The 19,354-nt window shown below is 43.8% G+C and overlaps 2 protein-coding genes across 4 annotated transcripts in view; both read right to left on the bottom strand.

Annotated features, from left to right (window-relative positions):
• Positions 1-5,094, bottom strand: part of palmdb (palmdelphin b) — a 34,210-nt gene extending 29,116 nt beyond the window's left edge. The window contains exon 1 of one of the 2 annotated variants that reach the window (XM_028025852.1): positions 4,664-5,094. In XM_028025852.1, the coding sequence (XP_027881653.1) occupies positions 4,664-4,834 (171 nt within the window). In that variant the 5' untranslated portion in view covers positions 4,835-5,094. The remainder of the gene's footprint in view (positions 1-4,663) is intronic. The other variant, XM_028025850.1, reaches the window with a different exon arrangement.
• Positions 5,095-7,052: 1,958 nt separating this feature from the next.
• plppr4b (phospholipid phosphatase related 4b) overlaps positions 7,053-19,354 on the bottom strand; it is a 44,873-nt gene continuing 32,571 nt past the window's right edge. The window contains exons 8-9 of one of the 2 annotated variants that reach the window (XM_028025865.1): positions 14,787-14,891; positions 12,973-14,715 (exon numbers count right to left, since the gene is read on the bottom strand). In XM_028025865.1, the coding sequence (XP_027881666.1) occupies positions 14,835-14,891 (57 nt within the window). In that variant the 3' untranslated portion in view covers positions 12,973-14,715; positions 14,787-14,834. Of the gene's footprint in view, positions 7,588-12,972; positions 14,716-14,786; positions 14,892-19,354 lie in introns of those variants that run through there. The other variant, XM_028025866.1, reaches the window with a different exon arrangement.

Genomic DNA, 19,354 nt, shown 5'->3' with positions numbered 1-19,354 from the left:
GTTGAAGGCCCCTGGTCCAGTGAGGTGTCAGCCCACCTGCCAGTCCCACCCTGCATGACTGATGACTGCAGTCATTTCTCCAGTACCTAACTGACTGCTGGACCTAATGAACAGTGTTTGTTCCCTTCCTGGGATTTATTGCAGTACATACCAACACACACATGTGTAGTGGATGACTGACATGTTTAGAGTCAGAGAGAGAAGCAACATGTCAGTGTTACAGGCCAGAGAGGTGGAACATAATATACTGAGAAGCAGAACTCTCAACAGCTAGTCTGTGATGCTAACGTCTTCAGAGGTGAGCCGCTTCGCCTCGGTTCTGACTGCAATGCATCATCATTAAATAATGATGATAACTGCTTTAGTTCCTGATCTGTCAAAGAAACTGGGACCACAATGTACTCATTGATAGAGCAAACCCGCCACTCCGAAGCCCTGGTTCTCTTAATCTCTCGATCCCAGTCAGAGGGGCGGTCAAACATTGGCGTCTGTATTCCTCCATTTGGGTTGGAGCCACTGACAAGGTCCCCTTTAGATTGATGATATCTTAGATCAGTGGTCCCCAACCCTCGGGCCGCGGACCGTATACGTGGACCAATTGGTACCGGGCCGCACAAGAAATAATAAAATTTTTCCGTTTTATGTATTATTTGAATCTGGAGGATCTTTGAAAATCCTTTAACTGGATTCTCTCGGTTACATCTTGCACGCCAACATTGAGCCCACAAGCAGCAAAATGAGTAAGAAACAGATCAGATGTCTTTGGAAAGCTTCTTTGTGAAGGGGAAAAGGAAGAAGGGGAAGAAGAGACAGGAGAATGAACAGGAGAGCAGCCGCTCTATTTGCTGCACTATGATTTGGAGGTGAGTTATTTTTTTTCGTAGTATTTTTAACTGAATAAACATAACCACATATAATAAACATATATGAAAATGACCTTTACGTATAGTAATAAACATTTCCACATATCACCTCCGATGTCCACCGGACTTTCAGTTGCGCCATGTCAACTGTTTGGGATTCCACTCTGTTCTTACGTCACCGCGCTTTCTGATTGGCTACTTGTCACATTCAACAGGCTGAGTTTTGCTCCCAGTCAGGGAAAACCCCACAGGCTTCGATAATCTGGCCAAGAATATGCCTGATTTTGGATCGGGCATATTCAACACACCACCATGTCACACACCGCACACTGCAGGGAAAATCGGGGCAAAAAACAAACAAACAACAACAAAAAAAGGCTTATCTGACTTATTATTTTTTATTATTTCACTTTTGACCTTTATGGATTTCTTTATGGATAAAGAAATCTATAAAGCTTCCACCTCATGGCATCAATATTCTTTCCCAATAAAATCATTTGAAAAGATCTTGTCTCAGAATGACATATGGTTGAATGTACTTGATCTCAACAATTTGAGCAGTGTTCACCAACAGGTTCAGCAGAGCACTGCTCACATTCTAGCGATCATTAGCAAGACTGCAGCTAAAGGACTTTCACTTCCTCCAGGGTTGCTGTGGCAACCGTCTAATCACTCTCTGAGCCAGTGTCCCTGCTGACCCAAATGCGGGTCCTGGGATGATATCTGGGCAAAAACTGCCAGGAATTAAACGAGTGAAGTCTTGGTTGAGATAACATCCTGGAAGGTGAGTTGACACCAGTCTTTTCACACTTTAGAAAAAGATGTGCGAAGTTTACATTTAACATGACTGTACATTGAGCTGAACAGTGAGCTGCTTGGTCTACAGTGACTCCACACTTTGAGGTTCATCTCAGCAACACAATCATGCAGACTTCTCCGACTGACTCTTGCAGATGTCCTGGTTGAGTTTTTTAACAACTTTGAGCTACTGGTGGGTCCTCAGGAGAAAAGTCTATTAAAAACATTGCTCCACAGCTGGGCTTTTCTATTTCATGTACTGTATTTTGCATGAAAATTGAACAATTCTGTTGCAAAATGAGAGGCTTAAATTCCGGGGAGTATGATTAGTGACAGAGTGCAGCTAGGAGAGAAGGTGAATGTGGAGATGGAGGGAAGATGGAAAACTAAAAACAGCGAGCAGGAAATAAGGATCCAGAACTCATTTGTTAGCAGTGACTCGGTGGTGTCAGGTTTGGGTTCTGTGTGGTTTTCCTCTCTCTCTCTCCACTTCTCACAGATTCCCACTATCCTGCAGCTTTCTTCAGGTTCCTCGCTCCAATGTTCCTCTGGATTCCCCCCACACACTCACACCCCAGACTACACTCGCCTCTCCCTGTTGGACTTTTCGTCATCATCGGTAAGATCTCAGTTCATCATTTGCATTCAGTTTTCAATCTCCAAGTTTTCACCGCTCTACTACTCTGTTCCAGTGTTCTTCATTTCCCACGCCTCCAAAGACCAGCATTTATTATTATTGCTTGTTCAAAAAGAACCTCATTAACTTTCACCTTTTTTTTGCCTCCATGTCATGTGAGCCAGAAATATAACCAACAGCATGAGAGGTGGGAAATATTCATAAATAAAATGTCAGAAAATCACTGAAAACCAGGCTGGATTCAACCTGAAGAACAAGACAAACCTTTTAGTCAGATTCTCCAACACCAAAGAAGAAGAGGGGAAAGTCTACTTTGTAAAAGTTTACACATCCACTCATTATCTGTAATTTTTATGTGTCGTTTAGTTTTGAATGAAAATCAGCATCGTATTGGTTCATGTATGAAGCTGGAGCAAACTCCTGATTGTTCAGAAAGTTTTTTGGAACATTGGATAGTAAAGTTTGACTTAGTGTATAAGCTGGTTATAATCACTTATTTTCTAATAGTTATATGAGTCCTATTGTTTCCACTGGAGGTGTGCTATTGTGAGTTTGGCCGTGGTCATTGCCATGTCTGCTCTCCATGGCAACCCTTAGTCCCAGAGGCGTGACCTATTCCCTCTGTCTGGCCATTCGACCTACACTCTCCAGACTTCCAATCCCAGTTTCTCCTTCTTAATCTGATCTCTGGTGGATTAATTGTACACTCACTGCCAGCCTGCTCTTCAGCACTCAGTCTGCTGCTCACTTCGTCCAGGTGATTAGCTTCAGATTGATGCTCACTTGTGATTTTCACAAGTGAGCACTATACATACAGTATCTATATATATATATATATATATATATATATATATTTACAGAGGGAGAGAGAAGAGAGATAGGAAGAGAGAGAGAGAGAGAGATATGTGTATGTCTTCAAACCCCTTGAACTTTTTCATATTCTGTTACATTACATCCAGAAACATGAAAAGTAGTTGTCTCCAATTGTGAAGTAGAAATAAAATTTTACTTGATTCAAAACATGTTTTACATATAAATAACTGAACAGTGTGGTGTGCAAAACTACTCACCCCCTGAGTCAATACTCTGTGGAACCACCTTTTGCTGCAGTTCCAGCTGCCGGTCTTTAGGGTTTCTCTCTACCAGCTTTGCACATCTAATGACTGAAAATTTTGCCCATTCTTCTTTGTGAAACAGCTCAAGCTCAGTCAGATTACATGGAGAGCTTTTGTGAACAGCAGTTTTCAGATCTTGCCACAGATTCTAGATTGGGCTTAGGTGTGGACTTTGACAGGGCCATTCTAACTCATGGATATTTTTTTCTTTTAAACCAGAGTCCTAGCTTTATACCTCCAGATGATGGATTGAACAGTGAGACGTTCAAATCTTTTTCCAGCCTCAGCTTGCTTTAAGCCGCTCCACAATTTTCTCCCTGACCTATCCACTGTGTTCCTTGGACTTCATGATGCTGTCTGCTCTCCAATATTCTCTGAGCCTCTGAGGCGTCAAAGAGCAGCTGGATGTCTACTGAGATTAGATTACACACAGCTGGACTCTGTTTAGTCATTAGCAGTAATCTGGAAACTTCTGAAGGAAATTGGTTGCACTCAGAGAAAAGGGGGTTGAATACTTTCACCCTACAGTTTTCAGTTTTTTAATGTGACAAAATATGTAAAAGTTCAGCTTGGGGTCGACAGACTTAGCCTAATATATTTCTCTGGAATTTTTTCCTCAAACTTTCTCCTGACTGATATGTTTAAGCTGTGAGCTCTTGTCTGTAAATGTAATAAAGAACATCATTTTTTGCTCTGTCCTCAGCTCTGCAAATGTGTTAAAAAGGAATGAAGAAGAGGCTGACTGACTGGTTAACTGACTTATTTACTGACTCTCTGAAGGCAGTGAGAATCGGCTGAGTGGGAGGGTAACAGTCCTACTTTGCACATGCCCACATTCATGATGGCTGCTGTCAGTTTTGGTGAGTATTTGATCACCCGTTGTGATACAGAGAAAGTTTCTGAAACGACAACATGATTCCATGCAGTGATTCCATATATCTGTGCTCATGTGAATATTAATAGTTAGTTAAAAGCAGAACCCTGCTGGGATGCTGCAAACAGCTGATAGCTTAAAGGAATTAAGAGATTAGGGATCAAAAGACCCTTGGTCTTCCTTTTATTTCCAGATCAACAACAACTTGTGTCCTGATGACTGCAGATTGTTCAGCCTACGCAGTAGCAGAGCAGCAGTAGTTTGGTCTACGGTCTCATACATAACAAGATGTTTTTACTGTGGAATTCTCCATTGCTTATATTACAGGCATCAAGGCAAGCAGGACAAGCCAGAAGGATTAGAAAGGTGTACTCACAGGTTTTAGCTTTGTCTTTCCTCCAACAGCAGAATGTTTCAGAGAGGTAGAACTCACTCTCACAGCGTACTTAACATTACTGGGGCTGAGGCTGCTGGGAGAATGTGTAGGCTGGGAGCGAGTCAGATCTCCCCCTCCACCTCTCTCTCTCTCTGTGTCTTTATCTGTCATAGAGCCGTGCTGTGTGCCTGAAATACCAGCACCCAGCAACTTCCTTCCGCTTGGCTCTTGAGGAGGTGTGTGGAACCTTGGTATGGTCTTTGCCTAATCGTCTCAAGGTGTGTTAGAAAATAACAATAAATATTACACCCTGTGTGTTGTTGCTGTGTGTTCCATTTTAGTAAGTCTCTGTAGGCGAGAGGATCTATTAGATCTGGAATCATAAAAGTGGCAGTGCATCAGTGCATGCTGCCTTTCAGGCTGCAGTAACCTGGCTGCTTCCTCAGATGATGGAAGCCTGCAGAGTTTACAGCAAACTTTAAGATCTGGAGTTCTCATGACAAAAGAATGTCCTTTTTTCAAAAACAATTGTGTTGTAAGGGGAACCGCAGTAAAGTTAGCTTAGCGTGATATCTCTCATTAGCCCAGCCAGCTATTAAAAGCTAGCCACCTGTGCAGCTCTGGACATGGATTAGTCCAGGGCTTCTGCAGCGCTGCATGCTGGAGGCACAGTCTGACAAACTGTACTTTCTTTTCATTAATAAAGGCTTCAATGCATGTAAATGATCTCAGTAATGTTTCACAAAATAAAATAATTATAAGATTATTAATGAAATTGTGTCTGTGAACAAATTCAGCTGTTCATTCCAATGACTGTGATCTTACATCCAACTATCACCACCATGTCAGAGTGTGAGCAGCGCATTATGGAGAGGCATGCCTCCATCTGCATCCATTGTGACTCAGCTGCAGTTATCCCAGAGCCAAACACACACCCTCAACACACACTCAGTGTGAGCTGTCAGCTTCACACAGCCTCAGAAATAATGCCAGAACAGACCTGACAGCCAATATTAGGAAATTGTTGCTTGCCTATTATGTTCCCTCTGTGATGCTTTACATGAAGGCTTTAATTTGAGAGGTTGCTGTTGCTATAGCAACACAGTCTTTCCAAATTTCAGAGAGCCTTTTAAGAAAATTGCAGATTGGTTCTTTTTATTGAACTCTGATTAAACCTAGATGTTATTGTGCCATGTGGTGACCTTCTCCCTACTGAATGTCAGAGTTGAAGACACATCACACTCAAGAGACAACAATCAGATCAATGTAAACCTCGGAAAGTTAAATACTCTAAATAAATAAAGCATATTTTACCCTGTTTATTGTCTTTACAGATCAATCTTTCATGACTTTCTGAAAATTGTAACATAGAGTAGAAAGTGGAATTTCTTTTTCCTACATTCAGTGGGTGGCACCAGAGGAGGAAATGCAGCTATATATTGTAGCCACACAATCACACACAGATTCTCTTCCCAGAGGAACACTGTCATCCTATTGGTTGGAATGGTTGCTAGGCAACAAAACTCCTTGATTTGTGACAGCAAAAAACATTAGCAAGCAGAGCAGAGACCTGTAATTGCAGATTAGATCCATGCAGAGAGAAAGTTTGTGCAAGTGGAGAAGAAATTTGTTTGAGATGCTTCAAATCTGAGTGAAGAAATAAAGTTTTGAGAGTGTAGAGTATCTGAAAGAGAGATAAAATCCTGCTCTTCAATTAAAATGCCAGCTGTTGATTTTTGCCATTAAATTTCTCCACACAAAGAGGAGAGAAGCAAAATTGTGGTAACTAACTCCAACTAAAACCAACCTGACTTCAGCTTTCCAGTAAAGCTTGAGCCACCTAGTAGCTACTAAGCTGACTTTTGTTTGATTATCAGATATTTATTTCATTGCTGTGTTTTCTGTCTCCCTATTAAAAAGCTACTATAAAAGTTATTGTGTGTTAATTTTTTAGGGTGGAAAACTTATGTGATGGCATAATGATTTCCCGCACTGTAACTTGCATAATACTCTTTGGAAAGTGAGGCGGCCGTGTCATGGTTTTACTCACCCCATTGTTCATTTGTTCACTCATGAACAATCCTTCCATTTTTAATAATTTCATCACTGTTTCCACCTCCATCACCAGTACATCACTTTTACTCTTGTGCTTTTAGTCTTGCAGTCTTGTTACTATGGCAACACATGAAGTGATTTAGCTTCTACAGTCTAAAGATAGAGCCCTCACAAAATCGACAGCTGGCACACCAAGTTATCATTTCCAGCAACAAATACGGAAGTACAGCTTAGAGCAGTAGTCCCCAACTCCCGGGCCGCAGACCGGTACCGGTCCGTGTACCAATTGGTACCGGGCCGAGCAAAAAATAATTAAATATTTCCGTGTTATGTATTGAGTCTGGAGGATTTTTTATTTTGAAAATCCTTTAATCGGATTCTGTTGGTTACGTCTTGCGTGACAACATTGAGCCCACAAACAGCAGCAAACATGCATGAAAGGATCAAAGATACACTCCAGCTATGTTTTTGATTGAATGATTAGTGAAAAATATTATAACATGATTTTAAGCTAAAAAAAATCAATTTTACATGATGCAGCCCCTTTACATACTTGAAATTCCAACATTGTTCATTTACTAAATTAATTCATACTCTAATCAGCTTAATATGCGGCTATCCTCTTATTGTTATGGGTTCCACACACTGTGTCCTGCAGGAGGCGTTGTTGAACCACAAGTGGATAGATAAATCATTTGAAGGCTGTTGCAGTCCGTGCAGTTTAGAATTTCATTGCTTTGACTGAAAACATGAGTGTCTTCATTGTTGTTGATCCCATAAACGTTTCACAGATTTGGCCGTACATGGAGTTGTTTTCACTGCTGTCTGACCTTGAGCTTGTGTGAGCTTTTATTGGTCCACTGGCTTCCCTGGAAAGAAGATTATAGAGCAGCATGTTAAAGGCAAGGGCTGTAGGGTCAGATCAGACCAACCATTGTTTGAGCCAAAGTGGACTTCACAGGAAATGAACACGGAGGAAACAAAGCATTACAAAGTGAGACAGCATATTAATAAGCCACAAAGTTTAAGGGAGAATGTCTTTTGGACAGATGAGACTCACAGCAAATTCTGCAGTGTTAAATCAACACTATGCCAAGTCTATTTGGTTCTCATCAGAATGTGTTAAAATAACTCTGTAAGAGTTAAATTAACAAGAAATTTAGTAATTTTAACACTTGAAATTGTTATACCTAACTATAACTGTTTAATGGAAATTAATTTATGAAAAGGAATTCATTGGTATGAATTCCTTTTCAGGATTAATGCCAATTCTGAAAAGAGACTCGGCATAGTGTTGATTTAACTCTGCAAAATTTGTTGTGAGCCTTTTTTTGGCAATGCTCATCTGCTCTAAGCTCACATTCACAAAAAAGAAGCCCAGCAAGAAAAGATTGCTGTCCCTACTGTGAAACATGGAAGAGACTGGGTTATGCTCTGGGCTGCTTTGCTCCATCTGGCACAGGGATTCTGTTCAGGATATGATGAAATCCCCAGAGTAACACGGCATTCTGGAGAGAAATGTGCTGCCTGGTCTCAGTGGCAGGTCGTGGGTCTTTCAGCAGGATAATGACCTCAGACTCTAAAATAATGGCTGAGAGCAGAACAGTGGGATCTTCAGCAGCCACAGGTTGAGTGAGGGGTCAGCTCTCCACATCCCCTCTTCATCAGGGTCATATGAGGAAACAGTTCCCTGGGAGCAATTCAGACTGCTTGCATGTCTTGGAGTGTGGAAGTTAACTGGAGTACATTGAGAAGAATCTCTCTTGTACAGGTAAAAACCAAACTGCACACAGACAGGCTCCTGTCTGTGTGCAGACACAGCCTGTCCTGTGAGGAAGGTCCCAGGACCTTCCTCACAGCAGGAAGGTCCTGGGATTTGAACCTAGGACAAATATACAGCACATCCTTCCAACTCAGACACAACTATGTTCATGAGACGCTGAAACGCTGCCAGTGCATTTCGCAATCCGAAACTCATTACAGAGTAAAAGAACAGACCAAAGGGAGTTAAAAAGGCAGAAATCTCTCTAGCTCTCTCAGACAATGGAACTTGCCAATAACCCTTAAATAAATCAAATTTGCTGACAAACTGAGCTGAACCCACCTGATCAACACAGTCTTCCATGCATGGCATAGGGTAAGCATCAGATTTTGTAACCGTGTTCACTTTCTGGTAATCAGTACAAAATCTAAAACTTTTGTCGGCCTTCTCTTTCCAGGAAGAAATCTCCATGGAAAAATGCACAAACAGTTAGATCTGCAAGACAACTCTGCTGTAGGGCAGAACGAAAATGGCATAAAACTCAACTTCACGTTCATTATGACATCTATAAAGAAAGACTACGTACTGTTACTATCTATTAACACTAAAACATGCAAGGGAGGCTTTCTTTGCAGATGTCATAAACAAAAACATTAACAATGCTCGAGCTTTATTTGCAACAGTTGACAGGCTCACAAACCCTCCTATGACGTTATCGCCTGAATTTCAATGTATTGCTGCCTGCAACCAGTTTTCCAGCTTCTTTTCAGAGAAAATGTAAAAAATCAGAGGATTAATCTGTACATCCACTTTAAAGCCAGTACCAATGCTATGCCCAAACAAAACAAATACAGGAAAAATGACCCAATTTCAAATACTTAATTATAAAACCCTAGAGGAAATTATAAGTCCACTAAGCTCAAGTTCCTGCTGTCTGGATGTTTTACCCACACATTTCTTTAAGAAAGTCCTGCCTGTTATTGCTACTGATCTGATCCAAATAGTAAACTTAATGCTCTCATCAGGCGTTTTCCCCCAGGCTTTGAAAACAGCAGTAATCAAACCACTGATAAAAAAGAACAATCTGGACAAATCTCTACTGCAGAACTACAGGCCGATCTCCAACCTCCCATTCATCAGCAAAGTTATTGAAAAAGCTGTGTATAAACAATTAAATAGTTTCCTAACGATAACCAACTGCTTTGACTCCTTCCAGTCTGGTTGCCGGTCTCACCAACCACAGCACATAGACCGCCCTTGTAAAAATGTTCAGTGATATCCATATAAATACGGACTGTGGGAGAACCACAGTGCTGGTTCTGTTGGACCTCAGTGCAGCTTTTGACACTGTTGACCATGACATATTACTGAATCGACTGGAGAGTTGGGTCAGACTCTCTGGTCCAGTGCTTAACTGGTTTGAATCTTACATAAAGAACAGGGATTTCTTTGTTTCAACTAGAAACTTCTCATCAAAGAGGTCAAAGGTCACATGTGGGGTACCCCAAGGTTCAATCCTAGGACCCCTCTTGTTCAATATTTCTATGCTCCCACTAGCTCAGATTATAACAGGAATCTGTTATAACCTGAGCCAGAACCAGAACCAAACGAGGAGAAGCAGCATTCAGCATCTATGCACCACAAATTTGGAACAATGCAGATGATACACAGCACTACATCACGATGTCACCAGGTGACTCTGAACTCATCCAACCACTGAACAGATGCTTAGAACAGATATATGTGTGGATGTGCCAAAACTTTCTCCAGCTGAACAGAAACAAAACTGAAGTTATTATTTTTGGACCTAAAGAGGAACGATCTGGAGTCAATGTACAGCTTCAGTTATTATAACTAAAAACTAGCGATCAGGCCCGAAACCTGGGAGTAGTTATGGACTCTAACCGGAACCTTCAGAGCCACATAAAGACAGTCACAAAGTCGGCCTTCTATCACCTGAAGAACATTTCCAGGATTAAAGGACTAATGTCTCAGCCAGATCTAGAGAAACTCATCCATTCGTTTATCTTCAGTCGTATTGATTATTGCAACAACGTCTTCACAGGTCTGCCAACAAATTAATCAAACAGCTGCAGCTGATCCAGAATGCTGCTGCTTGCGTTCTCACTAAAACCAGGAAGATAGAGCACATCACACGTTTTAAAGTCCCTCCACTGGCTCCCTGTAGCTCAGAGAATAGACTTTAAAATACTGTTGTTAGTTTATAAATCACTGAACGGCTTAGCACCACAATACATTCAAGATCTGCTGTTGTTGTATCAACCTTCCAGACCTCTCAGGTCTTCCGGTTCTGGTCTGCTCTGTATCCCCAGAACCAGAACCAAACGAGGAGAAGAAGCTTTCAGCTTCTATGCACCACAAATTTGGAACAAACTTCAAGAAAACTGTAAAACAGCTGAAACGCTGTCTTCCTTTAAATCTCGACTAAAAACCCACCTGTTTAGGATTGTGTTTGAAACGTAATCAATTACAAATTTAATTATGGTGTCGTGATCTGTGATTTCTGTGTGTTAATTTCGAGTTTTCTGTGTCTCTGTGTTGTCCTGTTCTCCCCTCGATTACTCACAGGTGTTTCTCGTTCCCTAATTACCCCGTGTGTATTTAGTGTCACCTGTGTCTCTGTCGGGTTCTTGTCTTGCAGTCGTCTAATGTGCGTTCTGTCCTCCGTGTTATCCAGTCGTTTTAACGGTTGCTACCGGCGTCGAGCACCGGCTTCCGCTCGGCCGTGCTGCCCGTTGCTGGACTGTGTTTTTCTTTATTAAAATCACTTATTCATCTTACCTAGGTCTACAGCGTCTGCCTCACCACCTCAACACCCGCTATTCATGACAGTAGGACCCGACCAGACCGAGGTGAGGAAGCAGCTCATGGCTCAGCAGTACCAAGAGGTATGGATCCAGCAGCAATTGGAGTTGACTCAACGGGATCTCTACAGGGACGTAGAGATCCTGCCATCTCCGCTGCTGCTGGAAGAGATGGGTCTCCATTCGGACTATGATCTGTGGAAGCACCAGTGTCACACCCCACCAGTCACCAATCATGAACCCCCACCAACCCAGACCGATTTATTTAATTTGGATTCAGAGGAGGACTTTACACATGTGTTCAACCAGTTCAGGAGAAACTCTGTTTTGGAGATTCTATTTGAACTCTATGAAGAGTTTGTTCAGAAAAAGTGCTCTGTTCCCAGGCCTGTTCCAGTCTCCGCTCCCAAGTCCGAGCCTGCAGCAGCCTCTCCTCCTCGTCCGGAGCTTGCTGCGGCCGCCGCTGCAGCCTCCATTCCTGCCTTCACTCTCGTTGCTGCTCCGGATCTTCCGCCTCTCTTCGCTGCACCCGTTCCCGCCGGCGCACCCGCCGGCACACATGAGCCTCACGCCCACGCTCCTGAGACTGCTGCAGCCACTGTTCACATGGTGATGGGATTCCAGGCGGCCCGCCTGGCACCTGGCTGACAGGCGGCGCGGCTGAGGGCATTTCTGGCCCCAGTTAGTGGGTTATCTGTTCTCTCGTTGTTGTCCAGTGCTTCTTCCAAGCTCCCTAGTCTCCTCCCTGAATCCTTTAGGGCTCCCTGTGTTCCCTCGTTGTCCCTTAGTGTTCCCTCTGAGTTCCCTAGTGTTTCTTCATTGTTTCCTAGTCCCTTCTCCGAGTACCTTTGTGCATCTTCCTCGCTCCCTAGTGTTAGAGTTCCCTTGTCGCCCCCTACCCTTAGTGTTCCAGAGTCTCCGCCCCTTAATGTTCCAGGGTCTCCGACTCTCAGTGCTCCTCCCGAGACCCTGACTCTCAGTGCTCCGCCCGAGACCCCGCCCCTCAGTGCTCATCGTCGCCGTGTCTGGGCGGCCCCCGGAACTCCTCGTCTTGGTCGTTGCCGCCTCTGGGCAGCCCTGGAGACTCTTCATCGCTGCCTCCAGCGCCGCGGACGGCCGCCGGACCACCTCCGTGGTTCCCGCCTCCAGTGCTGCGGACAGCCACCGGACCACCTCCGCGGGTTCCGCCTCCTTTGTTTCCGCCCACGATGGTGGGTTGTTTTTGGTTTGTTTTGGACTCTGGCCCCCCGTCCAGTGCCCCTCCACCCTCCCTTGTTGTGTTTATTGGTTTTTGGGCGTCTGGTAGCCGCCCTTGGGGGGGGGGGGGGGGGGTACTGTCGTGATCTGTGTTTTCTGTGTGTTAATTTCGAGTTTTCTGTGTCTCTGCGTCTCCGTCGGGTCCTTGTCTTGCAGTCGTCTAATGTGCGTTCTGTCCTCCGTGTTATCCAGTCAATTTAACGGTTGCTACCGGCGTCGAGCCCTGGCTTCCGCTCGGCCGTGCTGCCCATTGCTGGACTGTGTTTTTCTTTATTAAAACCACTTATTCATCTTACCTGGGTCTACAGCGTCTGCCTCACCACCTCAACACCCGCAATTCATGACAGATGGAACTTGACTTAATGTCATGTTTTGATTGTTGATTCTACTGTATGCTGCATTGTGTTTGATATGATGTAAAGCACTTTGAAATGCCTTGCTGCTGAAATGTACTATACAAATAAAATTTGATTTTGATTTGATTCTCCACCAACAAACAAGGTAATGCCCAGCTAGATGCAGAGGGTACAGCAATACAATTATCAAGCATGTACCAAATCTCCCCGTCCATGACCTTCCGCTTCTCTTCAGCTATTCTGTAAAAGAACTGCCGAATTGGTTGTGCCTCACCTACATCGATATCATGTTGAATTAAATGAGTTCGGCTGGGCACATCATCAAACAAACAATAATATTCATTAAACATAGCAGTCAACTCAGTGCCCCCCTCCTAAGACAAGTGTGCAAATAAAGAATCCAGATTCCTCAGTGCATCAGAATTCTTCAGCCTGCCAGTCAACAAACTCATTAGGTGGAATTACCCCATCGTTTTCAAGTGCAGACAAGAAACCCACACCACCCACTGTAGTAACCACAGAGTCTGTCTTATCAACCTGCGCCTCCTCACCTTTAATGGCAGACACCTGTGAATCCTGTGTGTAATATGGTTTTAATAAATTTACATGGTAAAGTTGTGTTGACTTCCTCCACCTTGGTGTTGACAGCAGATAGTTTTGATCTGACAGCTTGCGCAGAACTGTAAATGAGCCTGTAAATTTAGCTTGAAAGGGGGAGCTGACAACTGGTAATAATGCAAGTACCTGATCACCAGGACTAAAACAATAACTTTCCACCTTACGGATATAGATGCGTTTCATTTTCTCCTGAGAAGAGGTCAACTTCTCCCTATCCATTTCCACCCCCACATACAAACGATGCCTAAAATCATTGGCATAGTCAATTAACTTACTTGGAGGTTGTGAAGTTCTCATAGCATCATGCAACAGTTTAAGCGGCCCACGCACTGCATGTCCAAAAGCAAGCTAATTTGGACTAAAACCAGTGCTCTCCTGCACCACCTCACGAGCAGCCAGCAGAAGCCATGGTAAACCATCCTCCCAATCCTCGTTTAACTCCACACAGTAACTATGCAACAAGGACTAGAGGGTCTGGTGGAACCTCTCGAGAGCATCTTGACTCTGGGCATGGTATGCAGAAGCCTGATTATGTTTTACCTGTAACAGTTTCAAAACTTGAGCAAACATAAGAAAACTTTGAACCTTGATCAGACTGGATAACTTTTGGAATACCAAAAATAGAAATAAACTGGTTCAGAGCCTTCACCACAGACCTAGCAGTAATAGTACGGAGTGGATACTCAGCTGGATTTCTTATTGTCTGACACATTACTGTCAACAAATAATTACTCCCAGCCTTAGACTGAGGCAAAGGACCAACACAATCAATAATGAGATGTTCAAAGGATTGCATAATTACCGGAATTGGATACAAGGGAACGGCTTAATGTTCTGGTTTGGCTTCCCTGCCATCTGACATGTATGGCAGGTTTTGATATATTCAGACACATCTTTTTTTAACCGAGGCCAGAAAAAATAAAGCAGGATATAATTATAAGTCTTGTGGACCCCCAACTGCCCTGATTGATCATGGGAAGCCCGCAACACTTCACTGTGAAAGCTGGAGGGAAGAACAGTCTGCCAGAGTGGACCACCAACAAAATCCTCCCCATGTACCAACCATTTCCATACCAACAATCCATCCTTCAACACGTACCCACTGGCCACACTCTCTTCCTCAGTGACAATCTGATCAAACAGATGACAAAGAGAAGAATCTGCTCCGCCATCAGGTCACTATGATAAAGACAAAAGAGAATCAGGGACATATACAGAGAAAAAAAAATCACTTTCCTCTGCTCCCTCACCTTCATGGTCAGGGACAGATGCAGATTCAGCACGGCACATAGTCTGTGTCACTGCACAAGCTGTAAAAACCCCAGGAAAACACTGAGCACTCTCATCCAACTTCCCTAAAACAGGAGAAGAAGTTACTATTATTGAGGATTTTAAAGGTGCCTAAACTCATAGAGTATATTAATAAAGGTTAAATAAGACTCGGAACTCCATCTGCTCATAGTCAAAACGAGAAGAGATTTTAATGCACATCTGCGGAACTAAACATCACATACACATCGTTACAGTAGTCCCAAAATCTCTTGCCTTCTACTTCTGGTATCAGTTTTTTATAGGGTCCGAGCTGTACTGGTGTGTATTGGAAAGCCTCGACCAATGGCGTTGCTTTCCTCCATTTACGTAGTTCATTTGGCTCCGTCTTACACTGGATGTGTATTGGAAGTTCCTTGGAAATATTAAGACCTATTGACCTCCAACATCTGCTCCATTTCAAAGGTGCAAAACAAGTCAATTATTATTCTTATCTATCCAAACAGTTCTTTCCCACGTCTTGAGCTCCGGCCCAGTTCCTTTGCTGGCGAGCAGGAGAAATGTCTGGCGCCAGAACTTTCTTGCACAACAGCGTAACTAACAACTTTCCTCTCTTTAATGATTGTTATTCCATATCTTCTCCAAATCTGAATTCCTTCCTGACTTCTAGGTCAGATTGACCCAGTCCATTTGACACAATACATTTATTTTAGGTTAAAACATATCTTAGTGCGAACCAACCAACAAACATAATTTTTAACTATTAATATAATTATATTCCTCTACACTATGGGTGCAGGTAACGGAAAATCAGCCCACACCCAGCCACCAGCAAGATCATTGCCTAGGATTACATCCACTCCCTCAAGAGGAAGTGCAGGGCGCATCCCCATGATAACCTCTCCCTGAACCAATCCACAAGTCAATGTCAGTTTATGCAGTGGAACTGGTTCCACCAAAAGCCCCATTCCCCGCATCAAAACATGGTCCCCAGTGTTGGTTTCCTCAGAAAAGGGTAATACAGAGCTCACAATATATGAATTAAAAGCCCCAGTATCCCTCAAATCTTTTACCGGCCCTGTAGCATCACTCCCCACTAAGGACACATGGCCATCAGAAACAAAAGGTGAAAAATCCCCCTGGTCCAAAGTGTACTTCCGTCCTACTTCCACCTGCTTAGAGGAAACAAAACCAGCATGTTTTTCAGAGGCAGTAAAAGCAGCAGATTTCACTTGAGCACCCCGTTTAGGGCATTCACGCTTCCAATGGCCCCTGGCTTTGCAATAATGACATATGTCAGTCGGATCCAAATAAACATGCCCACCTGAAATCCGTTCTGTCTTACTGTTCATATCACGACCAATGCCTTCCTCCTTTGCATGATTCCCCACAAAAGATTGACTGCCGCTTCTGTAACCAAAATCATTGCAAGTTTGATACCCACAGCCACCCCTGTGTATAAGAACATACTCATCATCTAGCTTAGCAGATTCAGCAGCTGTCTTCACATTATGTTCACTGATGTATACAGCAATGTGACTCAAAACAGAGTTTTTAAACTGTTCCAGGACAACCAAACTACAGAGGTCAACAAAAGTGCTAATTTTTAAGGAAGCACACCACCTATTGAAATTGATTCCCAGCTCCCTGGCAAATTCTACATGGGTTTGTTTACCACACTTCTGCCATGTCCGAAACCTCTGTCTGTAAGCCTCTGGTACTAACTCATATGCTGTTAAAACAGCCTTCTTCACAGTGGCATAAACTTTACTGTCATCCACTGTGAGAGCAGAGTATGCTTCTTGCGCTTTGCCTGTGAACACACACTGTAAAAGCAGTGTCCGGTTCAGATCAGACCAACCTCTACCATCAGCAACACGTTCAAACAGGGAGAAAAATGTATCTGGATCCCATTCAGCAAACTGAGGAACTAAACGCAGATTATTGCCAACATCAAACGAGCTAGAAGTTCCAATAGCGGAAGCATCGAGGGGGGTGTGGCCCTCACTAGTTGAACTCAATCTACGTTCTTCCAACTCCAGTTTTTTCACATCTAATATGTTCTGTTCTATCCCAGCCTGCAGCAAAAGCAGCTCCTGCTTCTGTTCAAACGTCAAGCTACTGTCAAAAACGTCAGTGTCCAACCACGTCCCGGTAGCCTGCAACTTAGCTGGTCCTAACACACCGGAGTCAGTTAGATTAGCTTTAATGATAGCTCTAATACTGTCCTTAGACCGCTTATCACTGACCTCCAATTTAAAATGTTCAGCGATCTTTAACAATTGTTCGCGTGTGCAGCGCTCCAACCCCTCTTCAGACGGATCTCGCAAAAACCCGTCAACATTAGCCATAACATTAACAATTATTCACACAACACCTGAATTCCAACCCTACCAGTAGCACTCTGAGCTCCCACAATCCCAAAACAGCCACAACATCACAGTGACCCCGTCCCTCTAACTGCCTAACCAGAATCTAACTAATCTCCCCCATAGTCTTCAGGTGTTACCGTGATGGGTTTTTATGCACTAATGCCCGAGAGTCCGGAAAAGCAACCAATAAATGGCGACCCCACTGCAACTCCGGATGTGCTCCCGAGACAACTGCTCTACCCACGTGTGACGGTACCTATGCTTTCCCGATTGGCAACTTGAATTTTAAGATAACTAATTTAATAATACTGTAAAGTTACCTTTAAGGCACACAGGCCCGCTACATATGAGGCACGAGACAATTCCACTCAATCCAATCAGTTCATTTATTTCAATTTTCTAGTCAGAAATATATTAATCTAAAATCACTCACACATTAAAATGACATTTATGGCTCAACTCGAAGCTGGCAGGGACCTACAAAGGAAACACAGCAAACCAAATAAAAGAAAATCGTGCACCAAACCAAAGAAAGTACCACCACCCAGAAAGTCCACCACCGACACCACGAGCTGGCCGTTCCTGTCAAAAAGAAGAAAAGACATTCAAATTACACACATTTCTTGGTTATACAGTTCAGTCCTCACAAATCAAGCAATAGCAGTCCAAGTTAGGAGTCCGTCCTGAGACGAACCGCCGCGCCACAGCAAACGCCAGCCAGAGCGGCACCAGAGGGATCAGGACGAGCTGGTCGTAAACCAGCCTGAATCAGCCACACTGGACGAGAGTCAAAAGCCAGCTTACGCCGACCAGGACAGCGGGTATGAAGCCGACAACCAGGGCGACAGGTAGGCCGCCGTCAGCCGACGACGAATAACCAGGTCACAGGCGGACGGACCGTCAACCAGGGACAACAGAGTACGGGCAAGCAGCCGGCCAAGGACAAACAGCAGCGTCTATCAAACATACATGTCAAAAATAGAATCTGGAAGCATACGTAAAATGAGCTTTCGCTTACCACTGAGCTTGATGCGTTATGCCTCTGGCAGGGAGAAGAAGCAGTCAGCTGGTAGAAGTCACCTAGATGTTACAAGTAAAGCTGAGCTAAGGCTAAACTTACAGATATTAAAAGTGTGAGAAGCTTCTTACCAGAAGAAGGCTTGAACAGCAATTAATGTATTAAGCGCGTCAGTCGTATAGTGCCAGTAAACAGTGAAGTCTGAACCGGAAGGAGAACGTGTTGTCTACCAGGTGAGGGAGGGTCCTTTATATACAGACAGCGCTACAACCAATTAAAGTCAGGCACTTGTGTGGTGCGTTCAGAGCCCACAGGGCATACTGCCACATTCCACCCCCCCAAACTGCATCAACGTCCCGACGATGATCCAACTTAACACCAAGGTCGAAATACCGCAGACATGGTACTGGATGACGGTGTTTCTCTTACTGCTGGCCTTGGAAGATGATGGAGATTATGATGCTGGCCAGCAGTTGATCGTACAGATTTACGCACCGACACCCCGCTGGGACCAGACTCTGCAGCTGGTACAACTGGTAATGAGGTAGGTTGATTTGTGGCCACGCTAGGAGCCACAGCAGATCCTGAAGCCCTAGGAACCGCATCAGAAGCCACAGCAGCAGGTGGTGCAGATGTTACTTGCTCCTCAGGCCATGGCCTCAAGAACAAATCACCCTCAAATGACAGCTCACCATCTGAAATGGAATAATGTTCAGGAGATGCAACTTCAACAGAAACTGGAATAGGTGCATCAGCACCAATTAAAACCTTCAACAAAGAGCGATGTACCCTTCTTACCCTGGTCTGGTCATGAACTGGTGCCACTGAATACACTACCCCACCCTCTCTTGGGACTTGAACAACTATGTGTTTCACTGAACTCCACAAATCCTGAGTTTTCTGACGACCTTTACTCCCCAGATTTCGGATCAACACAAGCTGGCCCTCCTTAAGAGGAGCTTCTCTGATGTTTTTATCATGATTAGCTTTTCTGCGTCCTGTAGAAGTCCTCAGTTTTTCTCTAGCACCTTCAAATGCTATTTGCAGGCGGGTCTGATGTTCTTTGACCCACTCATGAACAGTTCCAGCAACTGGATTTTGAACTCTTCCCAACAAGAAATCAACTGGAAGACGTGGTTCTTGACCAAATATCAGAAAA

This window comes from Xiphophorus couchianus, chromosome 8, assembly GCF_001444195.1.
Source record: "Xiphophorus couchianus chromosome 8, X_couchianus-1.0, whole genome shotgun sequence".
NCBI classification, from domain to species: Eukaryota; Metazoa; Chordata; class Actinopteri; order Cyprinodontiformes; family Poeciliidae; genus Xiphophorus; species Xiphophorus couchianus.
Note: the sequence above shows the minus strand (reverse complement) of the source record. Positions and strands in the feature narration are given on the sequence as shown.